At 39.6% G+C, this 20528-nt stretch overlaps 1 protein-coding gene across 8 annotated transcripts in view; it reads right to left on the minus strand.

The window, feature by feature from the left end:
* Nucleotides 1–9624: 9624 nt before the first annotated feature.
* Nucleotides 9625–20528, minus strand: part of GAB1 (GRB2 associated binding protein 1) — a 94959-nt gene continuing 84055 nt past the window's right edge. For 6 of the 8 annotated variants that reach the window (XM_014878967.2, XM_088164126.1, XM_088164127.1 and 3 more), the window contains exons 7-11: nt 17070–17159; nt 15205–15298; nt 14738–14861; nt 11735–11857; nt 9625–11527 (exon numbers count right to left, since the gene is read on the minus strand). In XM_014878967.2, the coding sequence (XP_014734453.1) occupies nt 11369–11527; nt 11735–11857; nt 14738–14861; nt 15205–15298; nt 17070–17159 (590 nt within the window). In that variant the 3' untranslated portion in view covers nt 9625–11368. The remainder of the gene's footprint in view (nt 11528–11734; nt 11858–14737; nt 14862–15204; nt 15299–17069; nt 17160–20528) is intronic. The other 2 variants (XM_014878971.2, XM_088164131.1) reach the window with 1 other exon arrangement.

Below are 20528 nucleotides of genomic sequence, written 5' to 3' on the forward strand. Positions count from 1 at the left end.
GAGCCCGCGCTCGCGAGACTTCCCCCCTTCGCGCGGCGGGGCCGGCGGGGAGCGGGGCGCGCGCGGCTGTGGCGCCGCCGCCGGTGGGGGCGCTGCGGGGCCCGGCCGGGCCGCGCGCTGCCGGCGGCTCCCGGGACGGAGCGCGCCGGGATCCCCCGGGATGGATCCGCCGGGATCCCGCGGGGGCTCTGAGCCCGGGTAGGGAGCGGAAGTCGTGCCTGTAACTGCGGGGTGACTTAGGGCCCTACAGGAGAGATCAGGTCAAGGCTGGGCAGGCATCAGGTTTCATACTCTGCGTAAGATCCCAGCGTATTCCAAGCTGGTTGGGACCCACAAGGATCATCGAGTCCAGCTCCTGACCCTGCACAGGACATCCCCAAGAATCACACCCTGTGCCTGACAGCATTTTCCAAGCACTTCTTGAGCTCGGTGCTGTGACCACTTCCCTGGGGAGCGTATTCCAGTGCCCAGCCGCTCTGTAAGGGAAGGATTTTTTCCTTACATCCAACCTAAATTTTCCCAACACAACTCCAGGCCATTCCCTCGGAGTCCCGTCACTGTCACCACAGAGAAGAGCTCAGTGCCTGCCCCTCCTCTTCCCCTCAAGCTGTAACCGCAATGGAGTCTCCCCCCAGTCTCTCCTCACGCGGCTTCCCCTCAGGGCCCTTCTCCATCGTCACAGCCCTCCAGGAAAGGCTCGGGAATCACCCAGGATGTGATCCATGCTCCGGCTGGAGCCCAGCAGCCGCCTCACCGCTCTGGCCCCTGCAGGTGGGAGCAGCAGGGCAGTGTGGTTCAAGCAGGTGACAGCCATGTGCTGCAGAGCGAGTCGCTGTGAGGCAGCTTCGGGCCGCTGCGTGGGTTCCTCATCTCTCCCCGAGTTCTGGGTACAGGGACTTGAACATCCACCATTCACTGTCATCCTCTCAAGTCCCCTGCTCTCACTTGCTCGGGTTGATGGAGCAGTTTGTAGGCAGAGTACAGTTTTTTTTTCAGTACAGTAACCACCCAAGTACAACAACACAGTGTCTGCTCCCAGCTTGGAGCATCGCGGGCTGCAGTGCCCTGCTTTAGGATGTGATTGAGCAGATCTGCACCTGCACTGCCTTTGTTCGTGGAAGGAGTGCACCTCCTCACTGATAACGTGCATCCCAGAACTCCGGAGTGCACGGAATGGGATGAAACTGAACAGGAAAAATCTGCTTAAGAGCACTGCTATTGCACTCCAGGTGCTAACAGAGGCTGTCCGAAGGGCCAGACCTGAGCTAGTCAGAAGCAAAAGTCCCCTCAGTGGTTCACAGCACAGACAGCCACGGTCTCCACATCATCCAAATTGCTTTACAAATCTTCCCCTGCAGATTTGTCACACCTCTAGGTATTCCAGCAATATTCACAAGTGCTGTCAGTGTAGATGCAGCTACTGAGTGCAGTCCACAGGTTTGGGAGGCTGCATCTTCCAAATTCTGAGAAACCGCTGTAACCTGGAATGTAGCAGCAAAATAGATCATCTTCATGATGATTATTACGACCTTCATTCCATTGTCTTTTATTACAGACATCCTTTAATATTTTTTGAAGTTAAAATTATTAGCTTTGACATTTCCAAAAGATTGTGTCACTTTGTTTCTGCCAGAACTACTCAGAATAATAAATTCCCAGAAATTCTCAATTTTCCTACAGTGGGATTTCTCAGCTAATCACAAATTTACTGACAAATTTTTCCACTCCTCATTGTCATCTCTTACCACAGATGGAAACGCAGTCCCTGAGCTTTGCTAAACGCTTTTTTCTCCATTCAGGGACACAGCTTGAACTTTTAAAATGCATGCAGCAGCAAATTACACTTAACTGTGTTATTTTAGCCACCTATACTCCTCCAACATAGTCTTGTGTCCCCCTGCTGTGCCTCAGCTCCTGCCCCCTCTCGCAGAGCTGCTCCAGATAATGCAGTGCTCTCCAGGAGTGCAGGTCAGGGTGGGAAGGGAGCTACACTCCCGTTTTTACCATTTTTCATTCATTTGCCTCCCCTGCAAAGCACACAAACAAAACCACACATGGAGAATCACTGGTGAAGCAAAATGGAGAAGGCCTTGGGAAGAAGTCAGGCATTTTGAAAAAGCAGCGAGAATGTTTGAGCACCTTCAACACTATCTCTTATAATCAGACTAAAACTGACAGGTTTGATGGGGAAGGAAGGAAAGCACACCCTCTGTCCAAATCTCATTGATCCTTGGCCATCCAGTAAAATAAAACAGCACCATGCCAGGGGGTGAGGGTGTTGAGGTGTTTGTGTGCTTGGTATCAGAAAAGGTGAGCATTCACCTCTACTTCAACAGGCAAAATAATTGAAAAAAAACCCAAACTCTTGCCAAAAGTTAAAAGACAAAGGCTCTAAATTTCTTTTGGAATTTTCTGAAGTCCTGAAAGCACAGCAGAAGACTATGCAAAAAACCCACATAAAACCAAAACAAAAAAAAAACCCCACCCAACAACAACCAAACCAGAACAAACCACATCCCCCCAAAAAACCCAACCAAAGCAGGAAAGAGGACTTTCCAAGTTAACATGAAAATGTTCATGAACACCCAAAATCACAACAGTCCATACAGAGTCCAACTATGAAGACCTTACATTGAAAGCAACCAGTGGCATAAAAAAATTCATGACTGATGTGCTGAACACCTACATTATGGTCAAATACACAACAAAGTAAGAAATCCCCCTCAGCCAGTACCCAACAGAAGAGACAACTAATTATTAACATGCTTATGAAGTTAGTAAAGAACAGTTTAATTACAGATTTTTGTCAAATCTCTCGGGCGACACGTCTTTCAATTTTGTTGCTTAGTTGTGCAATCGTAACTTTAATTAATATTCTTTAGATGGCTCCTTGTTAAACAAGAAATTGAAACACCACAAGTAAGAGCAACTCTAAATGATACTATTAACTGTGCAGCAATTATGCTAATAGGCATTGCTGCACATATATCAACACTGTAAATCTTCCCAAAATTTGGGACACAGACGGAATGAAATAGAGTTGTTTGTGGTTGCTCCATCAGACATATGACAGTCATTTGGGTTCAAGAAGGTAAGAGAGAGGTGAGAACTTGGTTTGTGTTCAGATCTTAGGGGAGGTTGTAATTTTTTTTCAGTTTGCAATGCCAAACCAAATTACTACCCACGTGTGAGGTACTGCCAGGTTTTCTAGTTCCTCACAAGGCTGATGTTGAGCTAGACTATCTCATCAAGAGGAAACACAATTAGACTTATTTCAAAGCCATTGCTTCTGTCACTGTCACTTTTCTTCCAACCTCAGATTAACAGTGCTTCAGGCAAGAGGTGGTGTGTACTCACACACACACACACACACACAATCAACAGTCAAAGAAGCCATGAAAATCATGCTACATCTGTTAAAAAAAAACAAAAAAACCCAAAACCCAAAAAAACCCCAAAACCCTCTGCCCATCATCAAAGGTCACTGTCATCAGCTTCGTCATAACTGACAATGCATTGATTTCCAGAGTTAAAAAAAAATGCCCCATAAAAAAACCCCAACACATGCAAACAGTACCATATATTAATGTCAGTAGATTCCTTCATGCAATGGAAATGTTTTGGAGTTTACCACATGTAGGTTCATAAATTTCCTCCATGTGCTCTTTAAATTTTGAGTACAGTGAAGATGATGCTGAGATTGTTCAAATTACAGTGTATCCATCCTGGTAAAATTCACCATTCATAGAAAATAAACAGCCCAGACTTCATCAGCTGTGCTTAAACAAATTGTAATGAACATTTGTAAGCCTGCTGTGTGTCTATCTTCAAAAAGTAGACTACAAAAATAGTGACATATGAAGACCAAAAGTCTTGCAATTTGTGCCCAACCACAAACCAGTGAATATTTAGTAACAGCAACATGGCATGCAGATAGCATATCAGATTCTGCTTGTGTCCAGTTTAAAACAAGCCTTTTGATCAATAAAATTTACCCATGTAAAAAAAAAAAAAATGACCCCATAGGGAGTAATTTCTGATACTCATTACAGAAATCCTCGAAGAAGTGGGATTCTGTAACAAGCAGCACTCTCACAGAAAAAAAACCCAGAATGAATAAAATGCTTTTAGATTTTATTTCTTTGCTGCTGTGACTGAAAAGGCTCAATCAAAAGGAAAAATATCTATTTTTCCAATATGTAAAATACATTTTTTGTAAAAAATAATGCACAAACACTTTTATTACACACATAGATTCTTCTCCTTTCAAAACTTCGTGTCCTCCTCCCTCTCAGCAACCAGGTTCTGCCCTGACTCTGTTTTCTTTCATGAAGTTCACTCCTCACCTTACAGTACTGCAACCAGAGGGAGATAGGGCAAGGAAAGTTTCCTTTAGAAAACTTACTTCCTCCACCTATTGGCACAGCAATTAAGCCACTTGACTTGCAGAATCACAGAATTAACTAGGTTGAAAAAGACCTTTGAAATCAAGACCTCCTCCTGCTGCTATTATTCTTAGAGCAAAAAGGGACTTTAAGAAGTTGGATATTTACCTTCAGTGAAAGATAGGTTTTAAAAAGAGGTTTTTTAAAGCAGGACATAATACTTTAATTTTTCTATTTTAACTACATGGGCAGTTTAAGTAAAAGTTCTAGTTGGATTCCACATATACACCAGGCATCTATCTGTCTCTACACCTAAATTCCATACATTGATGCCTCTGCCATGGCATCTGAATCTGATTTTCATGGTTTTCTTGCCTTTCTTATGCTGCTATGTTTCTCCTCAGTTGTGACCTGGGCCAATTTTCCCCACGGTGTTTAGATACTTAAATACTCATGAAAGACTTTGAAAAACACTTTGACACTTAACATTGTCAAATATCTGCTTTCCTATAACTATAGTATCAGAATAGGATACAGAATAGGACATACAGGGGCTTCCATCACAGCTTTTATTGCAAAAATGGTGGGCTCTCATGTGTCCTATGGACTGTGGTTGTTTTGTGCCACATATATTTCCTGAGCCCTTGGTTTTAGACATGAATATGCCTTTTGTATTAGCCTATAGTCACTGTTTTTGGAGTTACTACTTGGTATACATCATCTGAATTCCTTTCTGCAGTAGTGATTATTCTGAATCACAACAGATTTGCTATGTTCAAAAAACCTCCTGCTCATTCACAGAAAACAGAGCAGCTGTTATAAAAGTAATTGGTTTTCAACCTTTCTTTAATTAAAGAGAATAGCTGAGGGGAAAATCATATCAGAAAGACATGGGAAATCAAAGTAAGACTTCACAAAAGAATTAAGTCCTGGAGAAAATGTAACAGCATTTATTCAGATCATTATGATGCAGGGGAGATAAAAACTACTAAGAGAAAAGTCTGACATTGTGTGTGCAGAATGGATAATTTAAAATAATTTACTTTTCAAACATTTTGTTTGGTTTTTTTTTTAAAGCAGAATAACATCCCATTTACAGAAAAATAACTACTCGCTTCATTTCAAGTTTCCATCCTTATACACAATGCACCTACTAAAGGAATATCTCAAGATCTTAGAACTATCCATTGGAAATTTATTCCTAAATTTAAAATGTTGTTGGGAGCCAATGTTTTCTGATCCTTGACCCCAGACTTGAAAGATAGCCCTTCTCCTGCTACACCAAATGCTCTACAAAAAATACAGACCACAGATACCAAAAAACTGGCGTGAACAATGGTGAGATACAGCACGGCTCCCAAAGGGTAGTACTGAGTATACTTGCATCACAATCCTAAATATTATCCTAATCATTTTACACAGAGGAAACAAACCCACCAACCCTCTCCAAAACTAAATTTTTGTTTCAACTCTTGTTTTTAAGCAAACCACTTTTTCAGAGCTTTTTTGGTGCTTCCCTGGTACTGGCCACAGGATCTGTGTCCCAACTTCTGAGCCAAGCACTGGAACTGGGGGCAGCTGCACCCCATGGTGTATGAGGGGATCAGAGGCTAAATCCTGAGTGGCTCCTTTACTTTTTTCCTTCTTTTTAAAATAGTTCAAGGAACTATTGAACTAATAGTTCAAGGGCCAAGTCTATTTTGTGCTTCCTCATACTGGGCTGTCAGTGAGTAGAGCTAAAGGCAAAAATGTCTTAAGAATCACCACTTCTTTCATTTATGGAGGAAAAAATATAGTTAAAACCCAAGAAGTGTTTTTCAAATTTAATTCCTAAACTTATATTTACATAATTGAGTAGAAATTAGATTTTGAAAAATTCTTGGAACTTTCACTTACTTAAAGAGGACAGCAGTGCCTTGAATATTGAATTCTTCTCCTCAAAAGATCCTAAATGGATTTGTGTGCCTGGGGAATTTGAACCCTGTTACACATAATGCCTTTTCAAATGCTGCTCTATGCCTAACTGGAGATTAGGGAGCTTAACTCTAAACACCATTTGTTTCCAACATTTGGGTTTCAATTATGATTAATTAAAAAAAATTAATTATATATGCACAGCATGATTTATAGGTATTACTGTGAAGATCACCTCAGCAGAGGGGTTGAATCACTGTTTTGATGCAATTAACTCCAGACTCTGAGGTACACCAGCAGGCCAGTCTGAGGCATCTCCAAACTCCCAGGCCAGCATCCTTTACCTAACACATAATGAAAAGAAAAAATCCCTAAACATTTCAGTTAGTCTGCATGGTTTATAGTTGTACAAAAACCAGCACAAGTGCACAGAAGCAAGTAGTAATTCCTTCCTTTGAAGTATATTCCCTGAAAAGCACATAGAAATATGAAAACTTACATATTTTTAAGTCTGGTAGGAATTCAGGGAAAATAAGGCATATTTATATTCTCCTCTTCTGGCCTTCTGATAAAAACAATCAGATGTCTGGGTACCTTGTGCAAGCCTTGTGCACACACATTAAACCAGGACTTCAAAGAGCATTTATTAAAATCTTCTTAGGATTGGCCTTTCTGAAAATGTGATGAACATTTTCTTTTTATTTCACTGCAGATATAACTTACCAGGAAAAGGCTTGGCAATGATGAGATATCCTGGGAAAATTTTCAAGAGAGAATCATGATGATTACTACAAGTGCTGGCTTTAAAATTGCAGGAAAACATTGAGAGTCTCCATTTTACCAACTTGGTGCTTTATGTTCTAAACCGTACGGGATTTTTTTCTATTCCATTTTAGCATATTGAAGTTAAATATTTTGTGTGTGTGCATAGCAGATTACAAAACTGTACACTTCAGCTAGCCTGCTGCTTATAAAAAAGCTGAAGCAAACATAGATCATCCCTTTCAAACAAAACATGGAAATTTTATTTTCTAGACCATCTAGAAAGAAAACTGGCACCAGAACAGTCTAGCTCTGTTTACCTAACAATGAGATGGCAAAAACCTTTCAACTGGTCATGCATTCAGTACTTGTTCTCCTCCCACTTTGTTACTGAAAACACCAGGGCTGTGGAACCATAAACATATTCTGGAAAACTTAAAATGTCAAAGACATTGTTCATAACCCTCTCAACACCTTTTCTTTGTATCCCACTCTGCACCTTGTCAGGCTGAGAGCTCAACTCAAAATGTTTGTTCAGTTAAGGCAAAAAGACAGAAACCTCATTGCTTGGGGTTTGGTTCATCTACACCCATTCAACACAATGTTTTTGTGGAACACTTATTACCCTAATTGCTAGACAAGCACCCTTTTTTGTGGTGATGGACCATATTAGTATCCCCAAGTAATAAAACAAAGAACAAGAAATGAACATTTAAGAAGCAGTTTGATGCAATACACAGAGATCAAGAGCAGATGTAGGAAATATGGAAGATAATCTCCAAATTTAACTGCACCTGTGGATAGTGCTGAGCCTCTTAAGAAGTACAGGTAGGAAATATTTCAACAGATGAAGTGACACTATGGCTGTCCAAATTGCATGCTGATATTGGATGGCAATACCTTCTCCTTGAGCAAATAAATATCCATTCACTTTTCATGACACAAACCTCTATAGCTGAGGAAGAAATGGAACTTCTGTCCAGGCCTGCTAAGTTTCCAAAGTAGTTTCGCCAGAGTATTAGATACATACATATATATATATATATATATATGTACACACAAACACACACACACACACACAAATTTACTGCTGCAGTAATAGCTAAACTTAAATTTCACTCTGATAAAAATCTTGCTTGGCTCATAGTGCACTGTGAAAATTACAGAGGTGCCCATCACTCCCTAATTAGCTACAAGAAGTGATGAATTCTAAATTACTTAATCAAAACAGCCATTCTGTAATTTGTCTGTACTCCCTAAGTGTGGCACTATGTCACAACTGCCATACATGAATGGATTGTTACTATTTTTTTACACAAATACAAATGTCAGGAAAGAAAAAAGACTATGACCACATTTTCACCTTTTTCTATGTCACATTACAAAGTTTTAGTGGAACAGAGCAGCTGTGTTTGCACCTGCACTTCATGAGGTAATAGTGATTATATCACAGTGTGTAAAAGTGTGGCCATTGGTACTTACCAGATCTTTATGTTCAGATCACACCATGGAATGATACCAAATCACCTCTCAAGTCAATCTTAGTGCACAAGGCACCAAGTTTTCTTTTGATTTTTAAGAGCAAGATGTTGTGTATTTGTAAAAGACATACTGCACATATGTATTTGCAATTTATAGTGACACATACAGCAATGAAAACTGGTACCATATAGTTTGAGTGAAACAAGAAAAAGTTAGCTATTTGAAAAAAGAAAACTTGACAAGCAACACTGACAAGCTACTTCTGCACCAGTATCTGCTGGAGTTTCCACCAGCTTGCCTCCAACAGGAGTGTCCTCACAAAACTAGCAATTGGAAGTGACACAGGGCTGACATCAGTTTCACTTGCTTTCTACCACCTACAACTTCAGGAGTCATATTTTCAATTTTATAGTCACATCCTTAGACCATTCAAGAGCTCAGACAGATCTGCACTGTGAAGCTCCTGTAGCTTCACTGGTGAAAATGAGATGTATCATCAAAAGTTAATATCACACCTCTCATTCTGAACATACCGTGGACAACATATAAGTATGGAAAATGTAATACTGGAATATGGGAGAGAAAGCTGCTTATAAATCTAATTAAAGAGAAATTGTAGACTGCTACTTAGAAAATGTTACACTGTCTGTACAGCGTGGAAACTGTTTTCCTTAACAAAAGAAAGGAGAAAAGCCTAGAAATTGAGTGGATTCTCAATCATAATAAAAAATGATGTTGTGAATCCTGCCAAATTTTAGATGAAGAAAGAGTAAGAGTAATCTGTAAATCAAGGACTGATATCAGCAAACCTAGAGCAAACCCACCTTCTATCACTAGCTCAGCGTGAGAGGCCAGCCTAGGAAACTGATTTTTTCCTGGCTCCCAGAAGAGTGAGATTTCACATTATTTGGCTTCTTGGTGCAGGGTTTTAAATCAGAGATTAATGTTAAAAATTGTTCTAGCTGTACACGTGGTTTTTGAGAGGTACTAGGAGGCAATCTACAATTCTAACAAAACGTGGTTGGTATCCAGGCACCTTCCCAGACACACTGACATCCGTTTGCTGCTTCACAGGACAGAGTTTACACATCAAAACCGAACAACTTGATTTATTTAAAATTCACCTCAAAAATGCATTGTGTTTAGTTTCTTTTTTTAAAATGAACATTCAAAGCATCAAAATATTACTAATTTCAAAAGAACCTTTGTTAAGAATAAGATAATTTACATACTGTAGATTGTGGCTGTGAGGGGAGAGAAACAACCGACGGTAGATTAGGCACAGTACGAAGGCCAACATGCCAGAAAACAATGCAGCTTTATGCTCAACTTTTAAATGACCTGGACAAAATAAAACAATTGGGCAGGAAAATGAAACCAACCACTTACTTGAGGGCATTTTTATAAAACAAAAGTGTTAGTAAGTTTTCTATCTAGACCTAACTCATTCATGTATTTAAAGAATTCTATCTTCTTCCAAACAACAAAAAAGTGTTTCTAAACCAAGGCAGATTATTATTTGGAACTGGCATAGTAAAATAAAGGATCACAGTATACAGAGCTTAAAATCCTGTACCAGGAAAGAGCAACAAGTGGTTTACAAGGGGATCATTTAGGTATATTATCTAATTTTTAAAAACAGAGATATAAAATATCAGTTGCATAGGGATTTAAATATAAGGCCAAGCAGGAGATTAAAGTAAAATAGAGCTCATAAGAAGGGCACTATGGTGTTAAAACATAGTATTTCCATTTGAATTAATGTCTAATTCAAAATCACAGTATTTTGCTAGTACTACAAAAAGTGAATGTCAAACTGTCCCATTAATCTTGAACTGAAAACTGACATTAGAACTTCTAAACAGTACAAAACTAAAGCTCATTGTCTAAACCTGATCAGTGTATTAGCACAACAGTGCTTGGTACGTACCTGATTTATATACTCTACCTTCTGTAAATAATATAAAGGTTATTTCTTGTTAATAAGTGTGAGATCACAATATTACTGCATGCCATCAGTGGTTTGCAGGCTTAATCGACATTTAATTATTCAGTCTTTGAAAGTGTAAGATCCCACCCTGCAGAATCTTCACCCATTGAACACAGAACACTGTCATTAATAAAATACAATAGAAGTTCCACCACTAACAACTAACATATAAGCCAGGATTTTAGGTCTAAACCCAGTACAGTTCATTATTATTAACTCACAGCAATTTTTTGTTAGGAAGGTAACCTGTAGACTTCCAAATAATCTTGTGTGTATTAAATATAAACAAGTATGTAACTAACGGTCGTCTCTTGGCATTTCAAGTAGATTATTCAATTGTGAAAGTATTTCTTCAAAATCAATTTTCAGTTGTTAAAATGAAGTTCAAATATTAATTTCTGTATCTACATGTAGCTTAATTAACCTAAAATTGTAAGGAATAGTAGTGTAAGGAAAAAAGAACTCTCCAGACGAATTAGGCATTAAGGTACACTAACTGTGAATACCTGAACCAACATTGTAACTGAAAAAGTGCATAAACACAGTAATACTACAAATGTGTTAACTACAGAACAAAAGGTTTTCTGAAAGCTAAGTGATACTATTTTACATATTATTTACAGGCTGCGATTTTTCCAGACACCACAGAGCCAATTCATGATCTTAAAGTTCCTTTGATATATTCAAAGTGTCCTTTGGCTTCCATCCTATTCGGTGAGGAACTGATTCCCACCCCGGGCAATCAGGTACTGTACAGCCGAATAACAGCGCCTTTGTGGTTCTGTGATTCTCCAAAATTCACTTCTTTGTGTTCTTCAGAGGCAAGGCAGTGTTTTCACTTCACACTCTTGGTGGGCGTCTCGGACTCTGTGGACTGTCTGCCGTCAGTCCACGCCTCCCGGGTGCTCTTCAGGGCCAGCGTTTTCTGCTGGTCCACCACAACGTAATCGACCCTCTCGTCCGCCACGCTGCTGCCCGAGCCACTGCTCTTCTTCTGGGAACAGGGACAAACAAACCCAAGTAAATTAACAACAAAAAAGCAACTCCTTGCCCCATTAGATACAGAACAAGCACCGGTTTCTCTGAAAGGTCCAGCGCTGTCCCTCAAGCGATCATTTGAGAAATGACCATTGAGATGATCTTGCCGAAGGCAATTTTGAACTCCTGATGGCAGAACTGACAGAGCTGAACATCTGCTTACCTTGCGAGGTGGGGTAGACTTTCCTGAATCTAGGTCCAGATCCAAATATTCCACTTGTTTATCTCCTTTAGGTTTTACCATAGGGCTGCTTCCTCCATCAAGGCTGTTGCTTCCAAACAAATTCTGAAATCATAACGTAAACAACCTCAGCAACAAATGTATAAACTAGTGGTGTGCATTATTAAATACGTTTACTATAAACTGCCAGAATGTTAAAGGTTAAGAAAATGACTGAGACTCTTGCAATCCCTTAAATCATGCAAATTTCATTGACCCTGTATGGCAAGGGGATACATTCTATGTCAAAACTGGGACAGAGTCAAAAGCCAATGGGAGGAAAAAACCCAAAAACCACCCCCCAAATTTAAGGTTGCCACCAAACCCATCTGTGCCTTCCACTTAATGTCCCCTTCATATCATGAAATAAGAACAGAGCGTGTTTTGTTCTTTTTAAATGTAGTTTTTATATCTCAAATTTAGCGTTACTTAAGCACAAACTTTTTTATTTACTTAAATTGTTGTTAAATACCTACAATAATTTCTGCTTTACAGTAGTGACAAAGGTAAAAATGAAACTTTTACATTTCATTCTAAAGTCATTATGATTAAGCTGAAAATCAAAGAGTATTGTTCAACTGACAAGATCAAAATATTAAAACTTTGGAAAATATGTGTAGGGCTACCTGAAGTTGCATTGTATATACCTAAATTTCAATTAGCCCAGACTTTTACAACCTCACCTCCTCTGTCCTCTCCCAGCCTGATCCCTCCCTCTTAACAGGTGTTATAGGAACAGTACAATAGAAGGACTCTTCTCTAAAAGATAAAGAAAAAACAGGAAGACAGAGGGCAGCAGTCAGCAAAAAATGAAGAGGAAGGCAGAAGGAAAGACAGAAGGGTAAGGCTGAGAGCAACTTGAAAGAAAAAGCAGAATATTGCTGATTTTATTAAATAAAACATAAGTATGACACGTCCAAACAAGATGTTTCAAAGCTGATGACAGAAAAAGATGAAGAAATACAGATTCCTTGCTAAGATAGAGTTGGAACAAGTAAAAATTCTTTAAAAGTCAGATTTTAAAACAAAGGCCGTGAGATGTCTGGAAATGTTCCGGTTCTTTAGGAAATACAGTATTTTATGAGCTAAAGCCAAATGGGCTGGGCTTTTAAAATTGAAATTATCCATTATATCTCTATTGTCCAACTCATTTAATGTTAAGTGGTAACAAGGACAAACACAAACAACTGATACAAGTTCATTTTTGTTGCTCAAATACTCTGAACAAATTTCTGCGTATTAAACATACAAAAATCAGATTCTGTATCAATGTTTCCAGCATAAATTAAAAAAGCTGTTACTCTTTAAATAAAACATAATCTGTTATTTCAAACAAACTAGGCAGGCAGAACATATGCATTAGGAAACAAACTTGAAATTCACGCAAAAGAAACAGAAAGGAAATCTGTAGAATAACCTGAAAATAGGACCAGTGCAAGCAAACAGAAGATATTAATGAGCTGGGGCATTAATTGCACCATCTTGGTATGGAAGTGAAGCCCCTGGAACAGCCTTAAGAATCAACAGAAACGCTTGGGTTGAACTGTAATTCTGTGCAGGGAGAACCGTGGGCATGGGTGGGGCTATTCCCTGGTGTAAAATGGGATATTTCTCCTGTGGAATGGGACATCACCCATTACTTACCAATAAGAGAGGGTCTAAGATTTAATATCAGCAGGTCCCCCCTGCTCAGTGCCTTTCCCCTGGGAAGCACAGCAGGCACGGCACAAGGCACAGCTCCAGAGCCTGCACCCTGCCAGCTCCCATGGGGAATGGCATGAAGGGGATGTGGCATCCAGAGGTGAGCAGGGGGGCAGGGACACTGGAGGAGACTGGAAGGGGATCCAGAGCAGCAGCAGGGGACAGGGAAGCGAGCAGCCTTGCTAGAGGAGAGTCCAGGGGCAGTGAGATGGGCCAGCACATGCCATATAAGAAGGCAGACACACAAACAGAACAAAAAAGGTGCTAGACAGGGCCTCCCCAAAAAACGTCTTACATAAATGATTTAGAGATGAAAAATGCTGCTGTATTCCCTACTAAGAACCCAAACATGTGAGTGCACTGAACTGACTGGATGGGGCTTTGAATGACCCAGTCTAGTGGAGTGTCCCTGCCCATGGCATGGGAGGTTGGAACAAGATGATCTTTAAGGTCCCTTCTAGTCCGAACCGTTCCATGATTCTATACTGGACAAAAAGCTGAGCTCAAGATACAGGATTCCTTCGGTGTTTTATGCATATTCTAAACCACATTTTAGTTTAGGCCTAGGTCTACTGTTGTTGTCTTCCTTAAAACTACTGCTATTGGGTCTTCTTTTTCCCTCTCTCCTTTCCCTCACCAAAGAAAAACCACAGTGTGCATCATTAACTTTTCCTAACTAGCTGCACTCCATGCTGAGTATCTGAAGCTTCATTATCTGAGAAAATTCTCCCCCAAAGGGGAAAAAAATACACTCAATACACAAAGGCTCCTTCTATCCTCTTCTTTGAAAGAAGCCTAATAAAATACACATGGTTCAGTTTCCATAGGATGTATACAAGTATTAATCCTTTTTTTCCTCTGTTCCTTCTAAATTTCCTGGAAGATGTCTTTTAATACAATTTTTTAAAGCATGTGTCAGAGGTCCTAGGACAGTTTATTTCCCTTGATGTCATAATACTAAACTGGTGCATAGCCTGAGGACAAGCAATTACAAAGAGGGGATAGATTCTAGGAAAGAGGTAGAAAAATTCTTGTCTTGAACTGTTTTATATAATAGATATTCTCTTTATGCTCTTAACTTCTTCAGTGAAATCCTACCAAAATTACAGCTTTGCTATGGAGATTTATCATTCTGTTGATCTAGAAGTATAAAGGGGGTGATGTTGAGTGAAGGATCTGTGTTTGCATGATTTAAAAGTAAGGACTGCGCAGGAAGAGAGTAGTTAAGATGTAGATTTTACATACTGGGTCTTCAGTGGACTGATTTGGGTTCATGGATACATAATTCTCTTCACTGTCGTGCGAGTCACTGCTGGAAGTTGTGCTATGAACTGAATCCGGTCTGGGAGACACGGGAAACCTGGAGGAGCTAATTACCAGGAATTATTTTACAAACAATACATCTCGAATATCTTAAACCTCCTGGTAAACAACAAAAATAAGCATATTAGAGCTGAAATTTTCATTCAAGTTTACTAGAGTGTCACATTTTTTGGTTATACACAGTCCCTTATATTTATTATCACAAAACAAAATTTCACACGGACACACTTTATTTCAATGCACAGATATACACACACAGACTCACACTCTTCCACAGGAAACTTCAAGCTACAAACAAGCTAAGAATATGATACAGATGTGCACACATTTATTAACACTCTAGTCAGCAAAAATGATTAACCTGAACGAGGAAAAACCAGGAAACTTACTCTCGTGCAAAGCTTCTGGTGATAGGAGATCTAACTGGAGCTTGTAGTTCTTCCCATTCAGGCAGAGGTTTTATTTCTAGTGGAGCTGGTTTTGCTATGTAAGAAACAGACAATTGTAAAGCACAGAACATTCCTAAACAAACTTAAATTTAATAGATTTTCACAGCCTAAATACAGAAAAAACCCTCTATCTTTCAAATAGTAAATTGTAGTAAGGAAAGGGAGACATTTCCATTTCCAGAAAGACATGATCTATTAACTTATTTCTTTAATATTTTCAGGTAATGAGACGAAACGTCAATTTGAAAAATTAAAATATAAAATTTTTAAAAAACACTGCAATTTCAGAACTTTGCAGCATATACTTGCAGCTAGTAATTCTGTTTTGAAAAAGAGATTCTGAAAGTGGCAGCATCGTGTTCTGTCCTCATTATGCCGTGGTGGCTTGTTGAGCTGGCAAGCCCAGGGCAGGGCTGATGGGCTGTTTCAGCAGAGCCATCTCTGGGGACTTTTCTTGGCTCAGGGCCAGTTGTTAATATGCAAACTGTGCCCTGGCTGTGTACATGTGCCCTTACTGGTGAGGTTTCACAGCTCCACGAGTGGGCAGAACCTGCAGCTAAGACTAAGCCTGCAAAAGTGAGAAATGAGCCAGCAGCAGGGAGAGCCTGCTCAGTGCTCATCCACAGGCGAGCAGAGCAATGTGCCACCCATGACAGCTTGTGCCACCCATGACAGCTAACACTGTTCTCAAAAAAAGTGCCATTTTAAAATTCCATTTTCAGAACAGAACCACAAATAGGCTATTAGCAAGAAACACATTATCCCTCCCTCCAGCTTATCTGTCTCACCCCTCCTCAACATTAGGGAAAAAAAATATATATAAAGAGGTTTGTGAGAAAAAAAATATCACAGAGTCAAACTGCTGTCAACTTTACCCTCCCTAAAACTGTTTTTAGAAAAGAAAATGCAATGCCATCACAAAAACAACCCTTTCTCTCCTTGTGCCCCCTCCCACCATGAGTTTTCTGCCTCTTGGCAGGTTCACTAAGATCAAGTGTCAGGCATGTAGTGACAGAACTGAATGTAACAGGCAAAATGATACTAAAGCACGACTGACACAAAAATTGATCAGCTTGGCTCAAGTCCTCTGTAAAGGTCTGAGACTGCCTGGAAGGAATAAACAGTGGGCAAGCTACTGCTGCAGCAGAGACAGAGCCAGGACTTTGTCCAAAGCCCACCAAGAACAGCCGAAGTATTTCATCCACTTGCAATGGACTTTAAAACCCAAAGGTAATCAGTGATATTTCTCTGAGATTTTTAATATTCATTATTTTCTCTACTTCTTGTTACCGTTTAAGGCACCAACTCAGCATCTTCAATAAAGCCCATCAAATTAATTGCAATCCTCTTTAAGATGCATAAATAGATGTCTGTACAAGTGTATGATCAGAGGATCAATATTTCGCTTAATTTCAGGAGACCTACGTGAACTGTGATTTCAGCTTATTGCCTAACAAAAGTTTCAAGTAACTCACAGGTTACTATGCACAAATTACAAGTTATTATATACTTGCTTCTAAATCAACAGACAAAAGTAAATCCAAAATATAAACAGCTACAACTTAGGAGATCAGAACATTAATGTTAATATCAAAGAACAGTTTCCATGCACCGTTCAAAGCAGAAAGTCTTTAATTCCTTGCATAGGAAACTGGTTGCTTGACATGGAAAATGCATCCATGACCTTAGACTATAGCAGAAAAGAATATGCCAGAGTGAAAGTTATTCTAAAATAACAGTTTTCTTAATTTTTGCTTCACTTATTTTTATAAAGCTCCATATACATACGGTGCTAAAGTACATACCCTTTCTTCTTGTAGTAAAGTCACCTATGGTTTGTGAATCTGTTCGCTCTAAACCATGTGGTTTAGGTCTTAAAATTTTAGGACTTTGACCTAATTGGTAAAAAGAAGACTGTCTTAATAATATTCTACTTGTAAGTGGAAAACTGGAATTTTGTAAATAAACATCACAACCCCCTGCAGAAAGGTTAATGCCACAAGCATAAGCAAGCTGCTGAAGGAGATTTTACCATCTAGCTGGGGCTCACACTAAGGGCTTAAGCACCAAACCAGAAAAAAAGAAAACACTGCATGCAAGTAATAAATATATTGGAGGCAAGCGTAAAAGGTGTACAAAAAGGCTAAAAAGTGCGTTAACAAATATTGTAACTGATCATTACTACTAACTGGTTTCATTAAAAAAAAAATTAAAAATATATCTTTGAGGCATATTTAGCATGAAAGGAGAACAGTCATGTTTCAGATACAAGTTGAAGAACCCTCAGAGAAATTAAATCCTCCTCAGTCACAAAATTACTTTGGAAATAATGACTCTTGGGAGCCTCCACTCCTGTGGTGCTCTTGGGAGGTCTTCTACCCACTGTGTATCTCCCATTTGAGATGCCCCAAGAATCTTTTTTAACAGTGTATTTGTTAAACTTCTTCCCCAGAGGTCTCCATCTGTCAGTACCAAACCCCACCACTCTGACTCTGCAGACACAGTGGGATTTTCTTCCCACGTTTCCAGCCTGCATAATGTCCCCATACCAAGCCACAACCCAACCTCCACTAGAAATGACCCTTGCATGAAAATACCAATCACCTCCCTACAGACAGCAACACAAATCCCCTCCCAACGAGGATGTTCTTTGGCCAACTTGACCAAACTCTTCCAGGTCACGCCATCGATTTTAAATAAACATGATTAATAATGTGTAATAGCTCCAAGATTTTATTAAAGTCTATCTGACAAAATGTTAATATTAAAAAGGGCAAGTGCCTTCAAGTGGTACACCAAGAAGCCATATGAATAGACTAAATGAAAAGTTTAAGTCTGATTATGTTAGAAAGCTGCCCTACAGCACAAAATGGAAAAGGACTGGTACAGACTCAGGTGTGGGCTGGTACTCCCAGCAATGGGTGAGAATGCTTTGTAAAAAATAAACTTGGCAACAAACACCAGTAGCTTGCAAATCTCTACCCCAAGGGTTTTGCATATGAAGTGCTCTATTACTGTTATCACTGAAGTATTGGGAATAATCAAGTAACAACAAGAAAGGTAAACACAGAGGTTTTGTACTGTATCTTAACTTCTATACAGTGCTTCTGAGAGACCATGCAGGTAAGATAAAATTTATTTATTCATTAGTTGTGCTGCATAGAAACTTCCTTAAAAAGGACATGAAATTATTTTTATACAGCAGTTTTTTTCCAATTTCAAAATCAGATGCTCCCTTAAATGGCTCAATGTGCTGATGAAATGGGCGAACAGTTGGGCAATGCTGACCAAAGACAGACTGTGAAGTGGAACATGAAATATTTCTAACTAGAGCCAAGTCAAAAGCAGGAGCCAACATGTTGGTGTACTCAATTCTCAGCTGATCCAATATTCTTAAGTCTTTGCCTATAACTCTCTGATAAAAGCCTGCTGATTTAAAAAGACCAAGATCTTAAAATCAATTGAATAAATGTAGAAGTTCAAATCCAAACACTTTTTATTAAGGACAATTCGATGCTGAATATCATTACCTGATCATAATAATTTTGTACTTTATAATCTGTTTTAAAAGAAATCTGGCCCAATACAACTCAAGTTAACATGCACTGACATAGAAGCACGGATCACAAGCACAGTGAGAAAACTAGCAGAGGTAATAGAGTTAATGAAATTATTTAAGCAGTGTGCACTTAATAACCTCTGCTCTTATAACCAAACAGACTAAAGTGCCTGAAACTCATAATACAGATAAGCTCAAGGAACTCAGGGCTGTGACTCATTATTTCTCCTTCTGTTAATGATGCTACGTGGTCTAGCACAACCAACCTTCCTGAACTGGGATTAGCCCCATTTGTAAAATATGGATATTATGTAACTGCCTGCTTCACACTTACTTTAGCATTTACCAACCACTCTGAGATTTTCAGAAGAGCTATATAAATATGTACAGGTCCGTTTAATACTTCTACATGAGACAAAGACTCACTGACCTTTCATCTCTTGCTGCTGGAAGACTGTTCAACCTCAATAAATTTGGTGGCAAAACAGCTTGCTGCTACCAACCAGCCAGGATAATTCAATTCCTCGAGTTTAATGTGTCACAGAGAATTAAAATATTTGTGCAGAGTGTTTACTTTTACTTCTCTACAAAACAAAAAACCCAAAGGCCTAATCTCTATTGAGGAGCTTATACCGTGCAACAGGAAAGACCTGCCACCAGGCAAAGGAAAAGAGCAGGGGGGATCAAAATCACAAATCTGAGGTTATGTATTGGTGTAACTGCAGAATTCTTTCACCCTGTTTTTGCCCATTTAGGAAGATATAGTGACATGAGCCAGGGCACTGAAAGCCCTTAATAATATCCCTTACTGCCTTCAAAAGAGAATTTTCCCCAGGAGTACATCCCTGTATCTCTGAAAAGCAACAAACTGATTAAAATATGGAGGGGAAAGTGCTTCCCACCTGTACAGCAGGCTGGTCTCCCACATCTGCTCTATCCACAAATACTCACTGAAGTGTCACAGGGCTGTTCTTCAAATCAGTGTAGTGACAGGAGAGCTCTATGGAGAGCCTGGCTCCATACAGCATTCCAACACCAGCAAGACTGAAGAACACATTTCCTGTGGTTCCCACAGGCCCAGATTTACCTCACCTCAGGAAAGATAATACTTATAACTTACATACCTATTCTGGGAAAGATAGATCTGGGTAATGGGAAAGAAAAAGTTTCATTTATGCAATTTTTATTTTTTTTCTAAGTGAAAAGGAAATAAATGTTGCAACACTACTGGATGCATACCTACACAGGAAAAAAAAAAACCCAAATAAATTATGTCAAGTGAAACCAACCAAACAAGAAGTGAAAATTAGATGTTTTCACTGTTCAGTCAAGTCACCACCTGTGAAATGCAAAATGCTACAGCCAGGAGACAGAAGCTCAGCTTCTGCACGTTCTATCAGACTGCACAAGGGCACTCTGAGCTGAAAAATCACTAATGAAGTCTATTTTTCTAACAAATGGCTGCTTGTACAAACTGCCAGGCAGAGCAGGCGATTATGGCTGTGGCACTGGAGCACACTCAGACACAGGAATTCTGCTCCTGGCATTTGGGGCACATCAATGCTGCCTTTGTCTGCAGAGTCACCAGGAGAAGAGTCCATTTCACATGTTTGGGTTTGTTTCAAACTCAACTGGAAAACCTTTTTGGTGTTAGCACCAGCTCTTGTTGTCTTCTATAGAACTTGGAATACAATACTGGGGGGCA

Source organism: Sturnus vulgaris, chromosome 4 (genome assembly GCF_052056855.1).
Source record: "Sturnus vulgaris isolate bStuVul1 chromosome 4, bStuVul1.hap1, whole genome shotgun sequence".
NCBI lineage: Eukaryota > Metazoa > Chordata > Aves > Passeriformes > Sturnidae > Sturnus > Sturnus vulgaris.